Raw genomic sequence first — 21,569 nt, 5'->3', positions numbered from 1 at the left:
TAATTTTGACAGCCAAGGTATTCGATGGCGGAGCAGCGCGAGTAGGTATACCGCGAAGTACGCGACCACATCCTCACTCCACAAATTAAGGCGTCTAAAGCAAGCAGCATCTTTACTCCGCTTTCGTCGTCGTCTTGCCCAAATTCGAGAGCGCAACAATGGCGGACTACGTCCCTCTTAGCGGAGGCAGTGGAGAAGATGATGAACGGCCAAACCCCCAGCCCACGGGAAGACTGCGGCTCCGCTCTCTCGACGTCTTCCGAGGCCTCTCCATCGCCGTAAGCTGTCTCTCCATCTTCATCGTCATGGTTTATTGAACTGGTTATGATCCCGATGATAGAAGTCTTCGGTTTGCGATTTGAGCTCTGGTGTTCTTGTTCTTGAAGTCAACCCGTACTGTGGGAGCAATGTTGCAACTTAAATCGCAAGTTGATTAGTGTTTACTTCAATCCTCAAGTTGATTAGATTTTATTCTGGAAGCATATTTCGCACATCAGCCATCCTAAATTTAGTTAAATCCCTACCTTATATCCTATGAACTTGAAAATTGATAAGAGTAGATATTAGATAGACCTCTCCATCCTCCAGTAGGCACCAGTTTTTTACTGGTTATCTAGTCGTAAATGGACCATGCTTGCCATGTGCATAACTTATTTTCTCATGAGAATGAAGTTTCTGTTGAAAATGGCGTTCGAACGACGTCCAGCCGTTCGAACGATATGGAGACGTTTGAAAGATGTTCGGATGTTCGAATAACCGAGAGTTTAGAAGGGGCCAGTGTTCGAAAGGCGTTCGAATGGGTTACCATCAGTGCACCGACGTTCAAAACGCCGTCCACCCGTTGGAATAGTTTGTAGAACGTATTTGTAGTGGTGCACGAGTGTTTGAACATCATTCACCCGTTCGAACGGCATACAGAATGTGTTATCAGCAGTGCACGAGCGTTCGAACGCCGTTTAAACAACCCGTAGTTTTTTTTTTTTCTTTACCTTCAAATCAAACCCTATAAATAAATAAGTTGGGTTTTAGGATTTGGTTTGAGAGCAAGTTGCAAGAAAGAAAATGTAAGAGACTTTTGCATGAGGAGAAGGCTCTATAAGAGAGCACTTCTCTATTGTATTTGTGAGAGATTGGAGAGGGAAAATCCTTTGTTTTTGTATCTCTATTTGCATTCGATTAGTGGATTGAAGTTTTGCATCGCCCGTGGATGTAGGCACATCGCCGAACCACGTAAATCTCGTCTCCCGTTTTCTTTTCTTTGTGGTTTGCATTTATTTTGGAATCATTATTTGTGATTTGATTAGGTATTAGAAGATCTCTATATCTAGCATTTTGATTATAGATTTTGCATTTAGTATTGATATTAGCTTTGCTAATATTTGATTTACCCTAATTTTTTGCTATCTCATTGGATTTGTTTGTGGGTGTTTGGGAATCGTTTCCGTTGCCCTCCACTTTTTTGGATCGCTAACACAACAAATTGGTATCAGAGCATAACAGTTTCCATGCTGCAGAAAGTGAATTCACCCTTCTTCATAATTCTTCTGATTACCATTGTTTTTTTTTTTTCATTTAAGTCATTTGTCACATTAGGTACTTTATGTTCTGATGTATGTTGATAATACTGACTTATCCGAAAATTAGAAAACCCTTGCATCAGTTTAAATTTTACATGATATAACATTGTATTGCATGAGATGAATTCGTTAGTTAGTGATATTCCTTTTATCGTAGGTAAGCATATCGGTACACAATTCTGGCTAGACAATTCCAGTGTTATAAGATCCATTAAAGACTTCAGATACCTCAATGATGGTTTACTTTTTGTTGTTACATGTATTATCTTGCAATGCAGCTATTGACAAGTTTTTTCATGTCTGGCCTCTTTTTGAACATACCATTTAGAACAATTTTAGGTAATGTGTAAAATGATTTGATTATTGACAAGCATAAAGTAAGGTTGGATACTTTTGCACAATCTATATGAGAACTATGACTTGCCAATCTATATGAAATCTATTAATTGTTAATGTAGAGTACATTTAAAACCTGATCATATGTGTATTAAAGTTGAAGGCTGGTTGATGATAATGATTATTGACAAGTTTATGCATTGCAGCTTATGATATTCGTCGATTATGCTGGATCTGTACTTCCAGTTGTTTCTCACTCACCATGGAATGGTGTGCAGTTGGCAGATTTTGTGATGCCATTTTTTCTTTTTATTGCTGGAGTTTCTCTTTCATTAGTTTACAAGGTACCTAAAATGTCACTTATGTTTAATTTCATCGTATAATCTATAGCTATCTCTCTGATGATATTTGTCAGCTATGCTCTTTCTATTGTGCCACTCTTCGCAATCTGACATTGTTGCATCAATCTTCCTCTTTCTTCTTTTTTCTTGTAGCTTTATGTCCCTTGTTTAAAAGGTACCTCTTAAATGTGTTAATAAACATGTAAATGGTCACAATCACTTAAGATTCAAAGTGCTTGCAAAAACTTTATTTTCTTCTTTTCTGGAAAAAAAACTGTTTCCCTTCATTCTTTTCCTTTTATAAAGCAATTCCTTTTTAGCACTTATCAGTGTCATGAGTTGCTATATCTGTATGTTTTTCATGAACTTCAAAACCATATTTAGCGATCTCATGATCTCGCATTAAAATATTAAACATGCAATGGCTGAAAGAATCTTTTCTACTTGCTTTCAGAAAAATTCTAATAAGCTTCAAGCAACTCATAAGGCAATTTTGAGGGCAGTAAAGCTCTTTATGCTTGGCATTCTTCTTCAAGGTATTAAGCTCTAACATAACAAAATATTTATTTGTTCACTTAGTTTCTACAGAGACATAATTGTAATTGTACATTATTCTAGTTTTCAAGCTTCTTGGGAAATTGCATGTCAGCATGTGCCTATTCTTTATCATACCATTGTATTTTCTTGTTTGACTTGTAAGTACCAAAACATCAACATTTTTTTTTCCAATAATATGTATAAGCTAAAGAACAATCCTTATTCTTTATGTTGAGAAAGCTTCTGGAAGAAGTAACTTTATTCTGCGCTTTGCTGTCAGCATGATCCTGACCCTGTAGAAATTGGTTCCAGAACTTGAGTAATGCAGCATCAGAGAGCGGTTTTCTTGAATCTATATCATCAGTTGGTTGGTTGAGTTATCAAATTTGAACAGATACAGTTTTTGCTCCTGAGCAGGGGATCAAGCATCCAACAGTTCCTCATTACATAGAAAGAGGAAAAGGAGGAAAAGGATGAACAGGCTTTGATGTGGAAGTTGCCATATAATAGTCAATTACAACAACGTATTCAGTAACATATACACTCAGAGAAACTGGTTAGAGCTACTGAACAAAGTCTAGTCAATATTTATTGTTTCAGAAGACAAAGTAATAAGGGGTTTAACCTGATTACATAGTTATGTGCCATTATGTCATTCTTCTTATTGAAAAATTGGCATTGTTAGGTTGTGTCTTGTGAGGACAACTTCAAGATTAGAGTTGCAATAACAAAATATATTTACTTGAATGGCGTACACAATGATCTAATACCTTTATTATATTAATGGTAAATTTGGAGGAAAATAAAAAACTTTAAGTGGGAACATAAACTTGTAGGAGTTCACGCTAAATCAGTTAGTGATGAACGAACCTGTATGAGGTCGATCAAATTTGCCCAAAATTAACCACAGTGATCAGTTTATTTTATACAGACATAGGTCTCACAACTCCACAATATTCAATCTTCTTGCTATGTCATTTCTAAAGATAAGACATCTTAGTTGCTTCCAATTGGGTAGTATATACATTTTGGTAATTGCAGAGTTTCTTGTCCTGCATTTTGGACTTTATGATACTTACTTTTTTTGGCTTCCGTAAGTAATTGAAGGGCTTAACATAGTTGTGCCCAACCAAAATTTGACAGCTCAATCCACTGGTCATTCCTTTGAATGACCATTTGGCTGGCTTGCTTAGGATTGAGATCAACCTAAACCAACCTAATTCAATCCTGAGATTTAATATTCAAATGTTAATGGAGCCCAAATATATTTGCATATGCTTACTGAATTTTTGAGTTTCAATCCAAGCCTATCCATTTTGGCCTGAAAATCATCGATTTGAGTTGTTAACTCATTAACAACTCTAAAAGTTTAAGCTGTTAGAGAACTGTGGTTTTAATATTGTATATTCTAACATTCAGCCTTATTTTTGGGCCGAGACATTTTGTTGAGCCCATGAAGTAGAGTTGATTCAAATGAGTGGAGGTTCTATATTTTAAATAATAGATGTGTCTGGTAAGATTCGAACTCAAGGCCTCTGCTCTGATACCATATTAACTCACCAACTTCTCTAAAAAGATAAGCTGCTAGATAATACTGTTTTTTATATTTTATATTTTGACATGAGCAAACACCACTCTATAACCTTCTTGTTTTGGGGTTGCGTAGTTTGAGTTTCTGTCTATTTTGATATCTGATTTTCGAATATATCATAGGCATGCACAACTTACATTGATTTTGGCAAAACCTTCTATTTAAATCATTTTGGTTTCTTTTGTTTCTACAAGTGGAGAATGTTTCCTTTTTTTTCTGGTATACTTATGGCCATGATTCATATTAAGAGCACTAAAATTGACATATTTCCCTATTTTGATCATGCCGAAAATAATCAAGGTCACATTCTTCAGGTGGTTACTTTCATGGCATAAATTCCTTGACTTTTGGTGTAGATCTTGAGAAAATACGTTGGCTTGGTATTCTACAGGTACTTCAGATACACAGTAAACAGCTAGTAAATATTTAATATTTAAATGTCCTTCAGTTTTACATGTGATATGCTAGTCATCATTTTCATTGCCATCATCTTGAATAGATCCATTAATGTTTCTAATTAGAATAAAGAAAGTTAAAAGTACAGTTCCCCTTTTCTAATAAAACAGAAATGGGCATTCTAGTGCACGAGACTCTAATCTTAATCTTGGAAGGGCAAGTTGTGCATAATATTACCCCCAATTACTGGTGGGGCTATTTCCTAGACATTAGTTACCTCACCATGGTGCTAAGTGACGAGCCTTATCAACCTTTTCTTAGGGGGAGTTCTTTTAAAAGAGATATTGAAGGTAGACTTCCTCTAAAGGTCAAGCCTATCTCGAAGGCCTTTCTTTTGGCTTGGTAGGTCTTCTCTTGCCATGTCTTTTCTTACTCTCTTGCCACTATGTGTGCCTAACTTCGGAAAAAGCACAATCTTGTTGAAAGCACGGTTTTCAGTTTCGGTCGATCCTAATCCTGGCTGAAACCAGCTCATTGGCTGGTTTTGGTTGGGTTATAATTGATGTCCCCACTCTCCCAACCCAGCCTTGTCACTCTCTCTCTCTCTCTCTCTTGTCTCTCTTTTTCTCTTTTCTCTTCTTTCTCACCTCTTCCAAGTTTTCACCACTGGCGACCAAGTAGATCTCCAGCAACCTCGACCTCCGGTGACATTCTCCGACCAAAATTCGACAACTTCGACCTTTAGTGGCCTTGGATGAGTTTTTTTCAATTTTTCAAATACAGAGAGAGGGGGGAGAGAGAGAAAAAGAAAGATAGAAAGGAAGAGAGAGATGGATGCAGCAGTAACAGGAAGAGGGAAGAAGAGAGATAGTACACCTACAAAGGGAGAGAAGAAATGGGAAAAAATTAAAAAAATTTGAATTATTAGTTTTGAGTTTTCGGCAATAAAGAATTTGAGAGAGAGGGAACGGGGGAGAAATAGAGAAGAAAAAAAATTAGAAAAATTGAGAGGTAGGGTTTTATTTTTTTATATTTTATTTTGATTTTTATTTATGTTTACTTACAATGAAATTTGAAATTACAGTAAAAAAATAGTGAGATTTGAAATAGCTCCAATGGAGAAGTCATATGATACCGACATTGGGTGACAACAATGCAGCACTAATGGGCAAGATAAAAAATGTGTTAAATGCAACTGGTGTGGAAAGGAAATGAGTGAGGGTGTCAGCCGTTTGAAAGAACATTTGTCTGAAAGATAGAGAAATATAACTGCTTGCACTCAAGTGGTCGTGGAAGTTAGAAAATAAATGCTCGCTCATCTAATAGGCAAAAAGAAGGATAAACAATCTACACAAGAGAGAAAGCTAATGGTTGTGAAGAATTGATGCATTACCCTGTACATATTAATAATGATAGCAGTGAGCAGAATGGGGAGGATGATGAAGAGAGATAGATGAGGAGGGTAATGAAAGAGAGCAAAAATATATATAGAGAGGAGAAAAAGACGAGAAGAAGTAGTGGTGAAATTTTTTAGAAATCTAGATCAATTTATATACAAGGAGAAAGAGAATATGAGGGTAGCAGTTCTACCCCTAGGAATCCTAGTGTTATAGTGGAGTCTGAAAATATTAGATCAATAGATACATATCTTAAAAAAAAGAGATCGTACACAGGCTTCTATCAAGATAACTTTCAAAAGAATTATAAATGCAAAGAAGCACATTAGTAGGGCTATCGATAAATTTTTCTTTTACAATCATAATTTTTTTAATGTAGCTGATAGTCCTTATTATCACGTTATAATGATAGATGCTATATAATCAGTAGGGTTTGATGTTCTACCTCATAGTTCAAATGATATTGTTATTAAATATTTTGACTCAGAAGTAAATGAGCTTCGTATTTATATTAAAACATTTAAATAGTATTGGGATAAATTTGATTGTACACTGGTGCATGATGGGTAGAGTACATAAAACAAAAGAAATATAATTAATTTTTTAGTGTACTCGGGCATAGAAACAATATTTCTGAAGTCTGTGGATGCTACTACTTATTTTAAAAGTGCAGATTATATTTATTAGTTGATGAATGAGGTGGTACAAAAAAATAAGTGAAAATAGAGTAGTCTAAGTGGTTAACGATAATTAGGCTAATTATAAAACTGTTGAAAATTTACTTATGATAAAAAAAATCTCATTTATATTGGATGTCATGTGTTGCACATTATATTAATTTCATATTAGATGATATTGTAAAAGAGTCTGAAATTAATATGGTCATACATAAATGTCAGATGTTGACAAATTTTATATATAATCATGATTGAGTTCTATATTTATTTAAGCATATTACTAGTGGTAGGGAGATCATCAGACTCGACCTCACTAGATTTGCCACTCAATTTTTAGCATTGAAGAGCATCATGCAATACAAGGATGATATTATGTGGAGTGGTTTATAAAAATTAAGAATACAAAATCTAAATATAAAACTCTAGGTGAAAATTTAAAGAATATGATTTTCAAAAATGCATTTTGAGATAGTATTACTATTGTCACAACTGTATTTAAGCCTCTTGTTAAGGTATTATGACTTGTAGATAGTAATGACAAATCTAAGATGAGTTTTTTATATGAAACAATAGACATAACAAAAAAATCAATCAAGAAAAATATTGGAAAAAGTTATAAGAAGTGGTGGAAGACAATTGATTCCAGATGGAATGGATGACGGAGGTATACATGTTGTTGGTAGGACATGCTTTTAATTTACTAATTTACTTTTATTTATGAATATTTAAAAATTTTGAATGCTTACAAATTTTACATTTAGAATTTCTACAAAGTATTTTCTTAATCTAATATTTGAATTTTTAACAAATGTCAATAATGGCGCTGAAGTCTAATTGGGAGTTAGGAAAGGTAATCAGTAGGCTAGAGCCTGACATTCATAAACAAATCCTTTGAGATAAAGAAGTGAGTTATAATTTAATTAAATAATTTTATTATTATTTATTTTAAGTTTTAACTTTAGATATAATCGATTTTTTATTAAATATATACAATAATATATTTCTGATTTTAGATGGAGAAATATAGATTGAGAGCTGAGTAATTAAATACTGCTAAAGTTACTGCAGCTATATCTCATAAAACTCAAGTTGAATAGTAGTTTATTTATGGATGGGAGGAGACACTAAATTTGACACCAATAGTAAAAAATATTTTAAGTCAAATTGTATCTTCATCACAGTGTAAAAGAAATTCGATTACTTTCTTCTTAATCTACACTAAAACACGCAACTAATTAATAATGAAAAAATTGGAGAAGTTAGTTTTCTGTCATTATAATATAAGGTTAAGTGACATAAATTTAAGAAGGAAGACGGAAAATGATCAGCTGATTTATTTAAATCATGTTTTTGATAAAGAAGATTCCTTGACTACATTGATTGGAGAAGTAGAGGATGGATTATTAGATGTTAGAGAAAATCTCATAGTTAGATGTCATTCGACAGCAAGAGATAGTACATCTACTAGTACTAATAATAATCTTGATAATTCTAATGATATATTTGATGGTGAGATCATCGTATCTACATTTGCTGATGAAAGTTTAGAAGGCACAGGGATTGAAGACAAAGAAATTGAAGATATATATACATATCAGCGACATTGTTATGAGAATATTACTTTCTATGATTATGGTGCATTGAGTATTTATTGTTTAGGGCCGTCACAAGATCCATACGCTGGTTAGATTCACATAGTGATTTTTATCATCATCAAATATAAGTCACATAATAAGATCCATACAACATGACTAGTACAATGGAATCACTTTCTGGAGCACCAAATTCTAAGCATTATTATTTACAAATTTATGGTGATTATAATGATGAAAATCTCCAAAATTTACGAGAGTCGGCTCATTGTTCATTAAAGTTTTGAATTTTAAGTAAGTTAATATATTGTTAAAGTTTTTAAGCTTCATATGTGAGTAACTTTTTGGTTTCTTATTTTCTTGTCATTTTTTCTAAATTTTTAGAACTTTTTTTGTATTTTTAAATAATATTTAGAATTTTTTGTAATTAAAACATAGTCCGATCCGATAAGGGCGGCTAATACAATCAATATGTATCGTTTTTCCGGATGGCTGATCCCGATACTCAAAACCTTGGTTGAAAGGTTCTACACCACCCATTTCTCTAACGCATTTTTTAGACAAAGACTCTAATTCCCCTAATAGCTTAGCTTTTTCGAGCAGTCTATATTTTGCATCATCTAAAACAGGAGGTCCTAGCTTCGAATCTTGCCATCTTGGTAGTTATCTTATTTTCAGTTCCAAGACCTTCTCATTATTTCAAAGTATGCATCTTATCTCTACTATGAACATGTAGGTTCCAAATGTGACATAAAAGTTAATATTCATTGTTCTCTCTTATCTTACTCTTTCGGATTCGTTTTCTTTAGTTCCTTTTACTGCATATGGAGTCACATTCTTACACATTCAATTTGTCATGATAGAGGATAGCTATTGGCTACATTATTGCTGCTTTATGTGAAATATGGGTTTCAAACATAAAGACAAAGGATTTGCACACCGGAGTTTTGAAGAAGTACTATCTGCACTGGTATGACATTGATAGTACAGTCTTAATTAAGTGCTATATGATTTGCAATTTAGATGCTTTGCATTTATTGATTAATTCAGCATTGCAGCATGATACCGGGCCCAAATACTGCAGCTGATGTAGCTCTGAGTATCTCCTATTTGTAGTACCTAGTAAAAAAGAAATAGCTTGTTTATGTGATTGATGCATTGGTCAAAATCTGGCCAGATAGGCAAATGGCAAACTTTAATTCTCTATATTTTAAATGTTCAGGGGCAAGGTTGCAAAAGGCCATCATTTAACTCAAACTTGACTTAAAAATATTTGTAGTCAACTATTTATAAATTTAATATTTGGAAAGATGTGAAATTCCTCCTCCAAGTCAAGCTCTAGCTCTGTAGACCTCAGAAAGTCTGAACGTACCTTACTCTAGGTACTTGAGCAATTTTCTTGTGTTATCTCCCTAAATTTGGGATTAATATTTAAGTTATATCTAATTTTATGTTATTTATCTACAGGTCTAGGTTAGGTCCATGCTGTTTTTGCTATTTTTGGTCTTGAACCCAGATTTTTATATCATATTTGTTTAGAACATAGAAGAGTGAGGGAGTGAGTTTGACTGTTATGAAATGTTTCACATTAAAACTTTTTCATAGATTGTGTTTAGATCATAGTTCACCAGATTAGTCGATCCCGATCCAGGCCCAATCCGAACTCTCTCTTTCTCTCTTTTACTCTTTCTTCTCACTTTCTTTCTCTCCTTATAATATAATCATTGTTTCTCTTACAGAGAGATCTAGTTCCGGCGAACTCCGACGACGCAGATCTAACTCCGATATATAATTTCTTAATTTTTTTCTTTATTTCTCTCTCAGTTTTTTTTCATTTTTTTCACTTTCTCCTTCTTTTCTTTTCTTCTTCTTTTTCTTTTTTACTGCACCGTGGTTTTTATTTCTTTGTTTGGTTTTCTTCCACTCACTTTTTTTCTAATCTCTTTTTTTCAGCTTTCATTGCACCATAGTTTTTCTTTCTTTATTTTCTTATTTTTTGTAATTTTTTTTTCTAAATCATTAGAAGTTTTCATGTATTTTTAAATAATATTTAGCATTTACGTAATTCTAGGCAATTGATACGGTTGATCTGGCCGATATGTATTATTTTTTCGGAAGGCCAATCCCAATTTCTCGAACCTTGGTTTACACTTGCTAGGTTTGAGTCGTTTGACTATATTTTATCAACTTGTAACATTTTGTACTATTAGGCGGTTATTTTGTTGCAACTTTGAACAATGAAGTATGAACAAATACAAAATGCAAGTAACAATGTGCCATCATCGGCACGGTACGTACCACTGACACACTTTTAACATAGTCATGATAAAAAGTTTATGATATTTAAAAACATTTTTGAGTTTTCGGCACGTTAATCTTTATCTTTTTGTTTTGATTATATGTATTAAAACCTACTTTACAGTCTTTAATTTTTAGATAATTTTTATAGATGATATATTTTATTAAAGATATAGCAATAGTCAAATTTAAATATTATTTAACAATAATATATTTGAACACTTCATAATATAATTAAACACATAATGCTAATTGATAACTACTTAATAATTAAAAATAATATTTGGTTGAATATAAAGTCGCAGAATGACAGGGAGGATCAAAGACTGTATTTGTCAACATAAAAATAACACGAAAATAGTGTGTTGAATACTATCGGTAATATTCAATCATATTGATAGTGATGACTTTATTTGTCAGCACAAAAATAACATTAAAGTTAATTAATGATGATTGATGAATATAGAAAAAAGTTATAAAAAATGGACTCCATATCACCACGGCTCAACATTGGGGTGTGCCACTGGCACACTCCGTGCCGAGTGCCCTGCCACCACCGGCACGGCCATCGTTGAATACAACAATCTCTTTCCTTCACAAATAAGTCAATGAAGGTACCATAGTAACCGTAAATCAGCCAAATGATGGAAAATATCTAGATAATGTCCATGTCAGTACATGCATGATGCATCCCTGTGCCAGCTGTGCACCTCATAGATTGCATGTGCTTAGCTCGATCTGCTTCAACCTATTTCATATAGATTATTTGGCATGAGTATATTCGTCCTATGCTTGCAGCTAACCATCACACTTCGTGGCATTGTGCCATTGACACGAGAATCCTTGTAATGTACTGCCTTTATGTATTATAAATCTTGATATGAAGACCTGGAAGTTTAGTTATTAATACCAAGTTATCCTATGAACAATTCGTAGAAAGATTTATGAAGTGATACAATAGCATAAACAAGGCTAGTGTAAAATAAAATGCACTGAACTACTTGGAATATCTTTTGGTATTTGTGTGACAGTGATAATAATCTTCTGTGATCTTCTTCTAAACAAAATTTACGTGCTATCCTTCGAAATGAAGTTTTTGAATGTTTAATCCATCCTCTTGTTCATTGAGAATGATTTTGCTCTTCTTCATGTCTTCCTTTTAGGATTATTGTACTTTTGCTATCTGCCCTATACTTGGGGTTGTTGTATGGCTTGTATGTTCCAGACTGGCAATTCAAATTGCAGAAAACGTCTTTGAATTCTTATGCAGACGACACTTACATGCCTAAAAATGTAAGTTATCTCAATATTATCTTGATATCTTGCACAATCTTTAGGGTTTAGGGTTTAGGGTCTTGCTATATGGCATTTGATCACCATTGTTAGCTTTATCTGTTTATGCCTTCTATTTTTAGGTGAAGTGTGGAGTGCGAGGTGATCTTGGACCAGCATGTAATTCTGTTGGAATGATCGATCGCTGTGTCCTTGGCATTGAGCACCTATATATGAAACCTGTGTATAAGAACTTGAAGGTTTGCTGGAGAATATGTTGCTATTAAATTGATATCTTTTGCCATGTATATTGACAAATGTCCTAAAACATAGGAATGTACAGCTTCCAAGGATGGGCAAGTTTTGGATACACCTTCATGGTGCCAAGCTCCATTTGATCCTGAAGGAATTCTCGGGTAAATAGTTCTGCTCATTTTATAAGTCCAAATTATGCATTCATATATACTCCCTCTCACTGACCCAAAGTCAGATCTGTAGATTAATGTAATAATTTGATGTTATTTGGCAATACACTGGTCCAATTCACCCATTGAAGAAAATGATTCCGGTTACAGAATTTCCCCACTGATATTGTGCAGTGCTGCTTGCTTATGCAGTGGTGTATATGTAATTAGATACTGTTGGACTAATTAATACTTTTTTTTCTTCACATAGAGACACCTACCATATGATGTTCACATCCTTTACCATACTTCTATTTGTTTTTCCCAAGTATAATAGGTACCTAGTTCTTTTCCTTTTTGCTTCCTTTACAGTTAAGTCTTTTATTTTCAGCTCCCTGATGGCAGCTGCAACTTGCATAATTGGGCTTCAATATGGCCACATTCTTGTTCAATATGAGGTATGAGATGAAGTTTGACATAATTGTAAGTTTACAACCCCTTTAAGTCATATTTGGGGAGATATTGTCAAAGCTTCATTTTGGTTCAATGATGTGCATTTGTTTTGCTTGTCAGAATCTATTATAAGACAACATTAGCAGTTTGCTAGCAATTAGCCAGTAGTATCTTGTAATGCCTACATGCTTGAACCCTTTGCTACTTGTCAAGCAACATTTCTAACCCCGTATCCCTCTTAATTATAAATTAACACTTGGTTTCTTTCCAAATCACCACTTAATTCCATATGCATGTGCCTATGTATATTACTAGCATTATTGTTATGCTTAGTAATAGCGTTCACTCTACACCTTAAGGAATAGTCCAAATAATGCGGTCCAAAATTTCTTCTATAAGATTATCTATAAGGATGTGTGTGATTTACTATCTTGCTAGCCAGTCAAATTAAGTGTGCAAACCGTGGTTGGCTCAAGGAGGATATATCTACTTTTAATGCATCATGGGAGAATAGGATAGTGGATTAGCTTATGTGAACATATTGATAGATCAGAGTCCTAAAACTCAAATTTAGAGAGAGAAAGAATAGTATTTGCTGCTCTAGTTATATTCCATGTTTATTTCTAATCAATATGTAATGCATGATTTCTGCCTATTGTGAAAAGGTTACAGTGATGCTTTAACTAGAGTATGCCTTAACTCTAAATGATCTCATTCCCGATTCTAGACTCATATATCAATGACTCAATAAGAAGTCCACTTTTAATTTTTTGAATATTAGGGAATAATATACAAAGAAAAGGTAAAAGATTAGGAATGAGGTTAAAGAGTAATGAGTGCCTACATAAGATTTTCTTCTGTAAAATTTGAAGTCTTAGCCCCTATACTCTCAATAAAATAGTCAAATGGAAGTGTAAATACCTGAAAGGGTTGTGGAGAGCTTGTTCTGGAGTGGGGAAGACCTTGTAGGAGAATCAATATTGTGAGAATACGGTAGGAAAAGGCATTTCATTTTCTCAACCTTGTGGAGAGTAAGGGCTAAGAAGAGTGGAGGAAGAAAAATCAGAGAGTGGGGAACAAAAGGGGAGAAAAGATGCTGAATGTTCCGGGTTGGTTGGTTAAGTTGGACGGGTTAGGGTTGGTGTGTGCAGAGATGCAGAATAGTTTGAACCCAGTATTAAAATAGTAATTTTTCATTAAAATAATATTAAATAAAAAGTCACTTTCTTGTATGATCTTAATTTGCAGACAGATTAATCTTTCTTGGGTCAACAATTCTTCTGGTCTGATAGAGGATGTGGACATGCTCAATTTTAACTGGCCTGAAACACTTTTAACTTTGTTGGCTACTTAGTTTCTTCAAACTATTTACCTGTCTTGTCCTACCAATCTATACTTGCCTATCTCTATATGCAGAACGTAGATCTATCCCGAGCATGTGTCAGGTGCATGCTGGAACTTCAAAATTGTGCATTCCATACTTCCAATAGCTTTCTAGTCATATTTTTGTCCTTTTCCTTATCATTCTACTTACCAAACTGTTCATAGATAATTTAGTAACATATGATGCCCTGTTTGTCAATAGCAATTTAGTTTCGAATAAGACATTGGTCCTCTTTCTGTAGTATTATAACAGTGTGGAATGTGATATTCAATGTATACTGTTACATTGATTATGTGATCTTCTGACCATATATCTGTTTATTCCTATTCTTCATGATGTTCCTTTCGATCTATTGTTCCTCATTCAGTGTATTCATTAACTTCACTTCTTTAGTAGAAAAGCTTGTTTGCTCTTTCTGATACATCCTTTTGTTTTTTATTCTGTTGATCTTTCCTAGGATCACAAAGATCGTCTTCTTCACTGGTTATGGCTTTCACTGTCAATTTTTGCACTTGGGTTGCTTCTAACCTTTATAGGTATGTACTGAACTTAGCCTTTCAATCAGATAACTCAGAATTCTTGGTTTCTCTTCTCATGCTTACTGGACTGAAACATGCCCCTCTATTTATAGGTATTCCTCTCAACAAATCACTGTATACAACTAGCTATATGTTACTAACAACAGCTGCAGCAGGATTCACTTTTTCTGCTCTTTATTTACTGGTAAGGTCAGACCTTCATTTGACAAGTTGAAGCTTAAGGTTTTATCATCTAGGAAGTAAAGTTCATTCTTGATGCTTGGAATTTTGATGCTTGGCCTCATATTCATAACACATGTTTATATGTTCCAAGAAAATGCATTGGCTGAAGTATATTGATTTTTAAAATATTTGGGGCACTACATACTGCATAGACAATATATCAGAAAGGCATGCTCTTATATACAGATATGCCTTTGTCTTTAAGTTTAATAATCTCAGAAAATTAACTAGTAGAGCAGGTCCGTCCTGCTGTGCTAAAAGGAGGGCTAATTGGATTAATTGACTTCTGAATAATGTTACGGGATACTTTTGTGGTGCCAATGATCTTGCATAGTAGAAGTAACTAGTTGTGAAAGACCGATGCTTTATGTTAAATAGAAAGCTAAAAATGCACTTCCATCCCTGAATTATGGCCTAGTATCACATTAGGTCCCTGAAGTTAGAAAGGTGAATTGAAAATGGAAATCTAAATTATATAAGAAACATGAGAATTGTGTTGAATGGAAAGTCACTTAGTTGTCCCTAGCATCTTGTGTTATTGAGTTTGTAGATATCCTTGTTGTATTTGAGTTGATGTTTCGTTTGGATTTGTTTCTTTCTGATAAATACAGCTTGTGTTCATGTCCGTGTCATCTTCATGAGCCAACTCTCATTCTAATTGTAAGATTACTTTAGCTAGCACTTAAGCAAATAACTGGTTAATCCCTTAACCCTGTGATGCAGCACCAAATATTTGTTTCAGAAGGTATCAATTTTCTTGTTTACTATATCTTTCAACTTTCTGGCCATGTGCTAACAATTAAAATCTTGCTTATGCTTGCCATAGTAAATTTCATACACATTTTAGGGAACTTGACAAAATAAATAGGACCTGGACTTTTGAAGAGCTAATAGTGGCTTTGTGATGAAGCATTTCTTCAGAAATTGCAGACAACTATTCATCACCATGTTTTTGTGCATATCCCTAGGGCTAGGTGATTTTTGACCTGCACCACTTCAGAACTCATTGTCCTTTTAAGCATGTTGTTGTGGATCCTATTACTACTTAGATACATTCAATTTTCTCATTTTGCTGCTTGCTTTATGTGTTTGTTGTTGAATGTTTCAGGCCTGTTTTTCAATATTTTAATTCAACTCATACAACTTTTGTTAATTAACATAAAACAATCTGAAGGACCCTTGCAGCTGTCTTGAGTAGGGTGTTTTCTGTAAGTGAAAAATTCAGAGTTCAAATGAAAAAATTCAAAAGACAGGATGTAAACAGAAGAACATATATGGCAGTGTGCTAAATGGAAAAACTTCCCTTTATTTTGTGGCTGAAAGCTGCATGGTTTTTTGTTGGAGCTCTTAACAGTATGGTATGTTGCCATTCTTGTACCATGAAGCATAGATAATACAGATACAGATAACCATTAATGGATTCATTCACATCTAGTGTTATGAACTTCCGATGCTGACTTATTGAAACCTGCTTATGCTTATCTTACTCTGACATATTTGCATGTGCTAATAAAAAGATATTTTATGGTACAGAGAAAGCATTCAGAAGTTAATAAGGCGAAACCTTTTGCATGTCTAAAGTTATAGTTACAACCTTCTCTAACTGTAGATTTAATGCCTATCTTCGTCTTCTTACACCAATTACCTTTAGTGATTATATTTCAGCAGTTGGACAGACATTATAACTTTATTTGTGAACTTGCCTCTCGCAGTTATGAACTTCATATGATATGAAAATCACATTCTGATATGATTGCTCATATTTTAGTGAAGGCTTCACTGTAAAATTTAACTTGGAGCAATTTACTATGGAGTCTTATTGTTTCTTCTCGTGCTTTTCTCTTCTGTGTATTGGATAATGCAGTTACCATGTATTTGTTGCTTCTACAGGTAGATATTTGTGGTCACAGGTGTATGACTTTTGTGTTCGAGTGGATGGGGAAGCATTCTCTTAGTATCTTTGTTCTCGTGCCATCTAATATAGTTGTGATTTTGATACAAGGGTTCTACTGGAAAAACCCAAAAAATAACATTGTAAGCCCCACTCATATTTTTCTTTTCGATGAACCTTTAAGCCCTGGTACTATTTTGGTGTATTTTTTATTGAACTTGCTTTATAGATTGTTGGAAGGTGAGAGAAGGAAGTTCTTAGTTTCAAGTTTCAACTGCTTCAAAACTTCACCTAGGGAAAAAAAACAGGGTGCAGTTTATCTTTTGTACTTTGCAACTTTGGGAACATCTAGTTTACACTTTATTATCATCTCATCTATTTCACTCTTCTAACCAATATCAAAGGACATCGGCATCCAGCAAAACTGCCAATACTTTAAAGATGCATTCAGTATCTCATTATACTAATGTCTTTCTCTTATGTAGTTGGTTTGTTACATTCCATATGATTTCAGAAAGCTTATTGATCGGATTACTATCTCTGATCTGGCAAAGATAGTACATATTACTACTTCATCTTGGAAAAAATGAAAAAGAAAAACATAATATGAGAAAAAGATGAAATCTTAGAGGCTGCTTGGATCCTAGCTTCTCATACATAAGTGAACATGATAAATGGGTGGAGGGAGGGAACTGTTAAATGATAAATCCATCCTCGATTTTCTATTCTAGAATTCAAACTCCCAACTGATGGATAAATTCCATGTCTCTGTATGTTCTGAAATTGCAAGATCTTTTTTCCTTGATCCCATGAAGTCCATGTTGTTTGTAAAGTTTTTCTTCCCTGTATGATCTCTCAGTGGGTAAGGGAGGTCATGTCCTAATAGACTCTTAATAAAACCAGGTGAGTTGCCGGGACCTCTTTACCAATAATAATTTTCGTAGAAACACAATATTGGAGATTTCTTTTGCTAAATCCAGGATAATCTTATAAGTCATAATGGTTTATACATTGGCAGGCTTCTGATCGCATATCAATGAAAAGATATAAATAGTGTTGCTTATATATGTATACTTTTATGTACTTGACTGTTATTTATTTAATTTATTTCACAAGTAAGAGTCTAGGCTATCTTTGAATTTGCTATTGCTAGGATATAAATATTGGGAAGTGGTAGAATATAAAATATAAAAACTATCGCTCTTTAACAACTTAAGCTTTTAAGATAATTGGCGAATTAACAGCTATGAATAGTCAATACTTGTATGTCGCATATGATATTTGCATCAAATCATATTGTCAACTTCATTGAGCTCTTTCATCTAATTTAGTAGCTTAATATTTATACTTGGTTTCTTTTGATTTTTTCTTTTTTGCTTTGTGTCACTTAATATCTTTATAATCTGTGCAGTTTTAGGCTTTTAGCTGTCATAGTTTCATCTCAAAATGTAGCAGATAAAAGCAATTGCTGAAAGTTGGTTAAGGAAAGAAATAAAGAAAAAATTCTATATGCCGTACTTAAATGTACTTTAACATGCATATAGTATGCTATCACATATGTGGTATATATGCGTAGTTGCATACAAGCATGCCTATATAGTGACAAATTTGAAATATATTAACTAAATTTGGTCTAAAAGGCTGTCACAATAAACAAGGATCTGCATAACATATAAGTTATGTGGACACATTTGTGGGTGCATATGTACTCGATAAATGTATATAAAGCAAGTTGCAAACAAAGAGAAATTAAAGATCTTGAAGTAAATCATGGAAGAAAGACCCTATTAGGCCATGTGCAGCGCCTACATGGGTTAGCCTATGAGAGGTCACTTTCTGCAGTGATCAAATTTGTGGTCATTAGACCACAAAAAATTTGATTACATGTACTATTGTAGTACAGCAAGACTCATTGTTCACTTTTATAGTTGCACAGAAGTTATTCCAGAATCTTGACTCTTTCTTTGTGCTATTATTACAGGTTCATTGGATTGTCTCAATCTTTCTAAAAAATTGACAAACATGAATGCCGATTTTTTATTTAGAAAGGTAATTCATAATTCCAGACTCATTATCTTTCTTATGCAAGTTCTATAACTTCCTACTAAGTGTGAGCATATCTTTTAATGAAAAAGCCATTACAGTATGCTGCTAGGAGTATGTAGTTCGTTTATTGTTAAACCTATTTTTAAAATGGCTAAATTTGTTTTTATTATTTCATGATTGTCCATCAGTACCTATTGCTGGAAGTCACATGGAATTATATATCAAGATTGAAGGATTCATATGAAGAAAAGGGTTGGGTTTAAGCATTTAAGTCATCTGGATTCAACTTGACATATCAGTTCTGGCCTTCTGGGTTATTATTTGGCTTTATTTGTCCAATTATTGGTGTCAGAGTGACCAATTTGGCTTTACTTAATTGTGCTCGCTCCGAGCTTGCAAATAAGGCATTCGTTGTCTGGTTTGGTGGAGTTGCTTGTGTTGTTTTGCATCATAGACTTTTGTTCTACATCATAGACATGTTTAGGAGACCTATATGGCTAAAAATATTAGATTGCTAAACTTGTAACGGGTTTAACAAAAAGCTTGTAATGGAAGGACTACCTCCTTTTGAATTAATTATTGGGCCAAAGGAGAATTTAGCCAAGGATTGTGAGATATTAGTAGGAAACTTGAAAAGCTAAAATCTCGCTTATTTCTCCTGACATGCAACCATACTCAGACGGATCAAATAGATCTCTGTCTTATACAACATCTGATTTAGAAATTTGAGATTCACTTCTAATGGTCTATAAGTAGTCCACAATCTAGTTTTGCCTGAGAAATTCAAGTAGATTCAACTTATTCACAGGTGTTATGGGGAAAGACTCAACTGGTTGAATGTGCAACCTTTAAACTGCTTCCATTCAACTTACGTGCCCCCCTAGATAATTCTCTTTTTTTTTTCTAATTAGGGGCATTCTAGTGAGTACTAATTTTCGGGTAGTTCACATATTGACTATTCCTGCCCCCTCTATTTACCTTTTGTTCCTTTTCCTTCACCCCCTGCTAGCTCCTTTGCTGGATCTTGTTGCTCTCTTATGCCCCTATCTGTTGTCATGCAGAAAAGTGGCTTATTATTACTTTCAATTCACTGTACAGAGTGCACACTCCACTCCATTGGATTGTGCCTGTATACTTATGATTGATTGAGGTCAAATGCTAATGGACACCAGCACTTGATAGTGCTTAATTACAGAAGGAGATTCATCAAGCAACTTCCTGTCTGCAGTTCATAGTTTGTGCAAGATGAAGCATCAGCGATACTAAGGAAGGGATTGTAATGTACTCATATATATTTGCTATAAAAAAAAAGTGAGTTCCGAAATAGCCCTGGCAAAGAGACTACTCACGGAGAAGGTAAAGACATGTCAAACTCTGGTAATTCTATTGATCATCTTCTGACACATGGGATTAATCTGGGGAACGTCAGGTTTGCCTTGTCGATCAATTTCAATATTAATGTAGCCTAAGATGAAATTTTTGCATATGTTCCTCGGTATATGCAGTATTCGTAAAACATCATCTAAATAGTGTCGTTGCAATGCATACCTTGTCGTGAAGCTAGTTCCATAATCGTTTTTGATTGTCTTTGAACTTTTGTTAGCCTCTCATTTAAAGATCCAAGAAGCCATGCGAGGTAGCGTCCAGTTTAAACAATTCTGTCCTTCTGGTTCAGAGAAATATACACTTTCCTGTGGTGCTATGCATGAAGGGGGTTAAAAAGAACCCCAACTTTCTGATTAATTTTTTCTTTAAAAATGCTTACTCATTTGCTGATTTATAAATTCTCGGATAATGTGACAACACCCTCTTTGCCCCCTTCTTCTCAAGCTAATGTACTTTTCATGAAATTATGTAGCTATCAAACGAAAAAGCTGTATTGTCCCCATTGAATCTTTGACTCATGCCTTCCAAGCTTAAGAAACGAGTGTCTATGCTTGAAAGCTTCTATTTTTGTATGGGCTCTTTTTGTTTAAAAGCAAATAGGCGAACCTGCAACTCAAAAAAGATTTGCCTTTGTCAATACTCTGCTGTCTTTCATGTTACATATGTCTGTATATCATGCTTTGGGTGCTTTTATTTTATTTTACTTTACTTTATTATCGTCTTAACTACTGCATCGATAACGGCTGAGAACATGGGCATCAGACTTCGCTTCTCAAAATCGTGTATATAAATATGTCTAGAGAGAGAAAGACTTCAAAGTTGAGTTGTTTTGTGGAGTTTTTGACCAAAATTAGACCCATTATATATATATATTTTTTACTAAAATAGATACACTATGTAATTTTATTATCAAATAGGGTCTAATTTACTGATTAGTATTTTTAAAAATATCGATGATCAGTTCAGGGTCTTTATCGTCAGATAATTTTTATCTTAATTATTAAAAGACAAGTTAAAAAATATATATATATATATAATATTAATTAATTTAATGTTTTAAAATTAAATAAAAGTATTGATTAATTTAGTGTTTTTATTAGGGGTACGGTGAGAATATATAGTTAATTTCGATACTGGGTTATTTTGGTCAAAAACTCCATTTTGTGTACAAAAGGAACTCCTGGTCATGTCACATCCTGTGATGACCGTTTTAGACGGACTGTACGTAGA

The 21,569-nt window shown here is 33.9% G+C and overlaps 1 protein-coding gene across 8 annotated transcripts; it reads left to right on the top strand.

The window, feature by feature from the left end:
* Window positions 1–100: 100 nt before the first annotated feature.
* On the top strand, window positions 101–20,841 carry LOC140800242 (uncharacterized). 8 transcript variants are annotated; one of them, XM_073154948.1, is made up of 14 exons: window positions 101–278; window positions 2,120–2,257; window positions 2,709–2,790; window positions 4,697–4,773; window positions 9,308–9,414; window positions 11,906–12,035; window positions 12,158–12,274; window positions 12,348–12,430; window positions 12,810–12,876; window positions 14,713–14,791; window positions 14,950–14,978; window positions 16,907–17,050; window positions 18,889–18,956; window positions 20,015–20,841. In XM_073154948.1, the coding sequence occupies exons 1-13, from the start codon at window positions 159–161 to the stop codon at window positions 18,922–18,924; spliced, it is 1,209 nt and encodes a 402-aa protein (XP_073011049.1). In that variant the 5' UTR covers window positions 101–158; the 3' UTR covers window positions 18,925–18,956; window positions 20,015–20,841. The 8 variants fall into 8 exon arrangements, with proteins under 8 accessions (XP_073011049.1, XP_073011057.1, XP_073011071.1 ...); XM_073154939.1 differs by having other exon boundaries at window positions 102–278; window positions 14,887–14,978; window positions 20,136–20,841; XM_073154921.1 differs by having other exon boundaries at window positions 102–278; window positions 14,887–14,978.
* The last annotated feature ends 728 nt before the right edge of the window (window positions 20,842–21,569 follow it).

The sequence above is a fragment of the Typha latifolia genome, chromosome 1 (genome assembly GCF_019914945.1).
Source record: "Typha latifolia isolate L0001 chromosome 1, TyphaL0001v2, whole genome shotgun sequence".
Classification (NCBI taxonomy): Eukaryota; Viridiplantae; Streptophyta; class Magnoliopsida; order Poales; family Typhaceae; genus Typha; species Typha latifolia.
The sequence above is the reverse complement of the archived record's forward strand: the minus strand, read 5'-3'. Positions and strand labels throughout refer to the sequence as shown.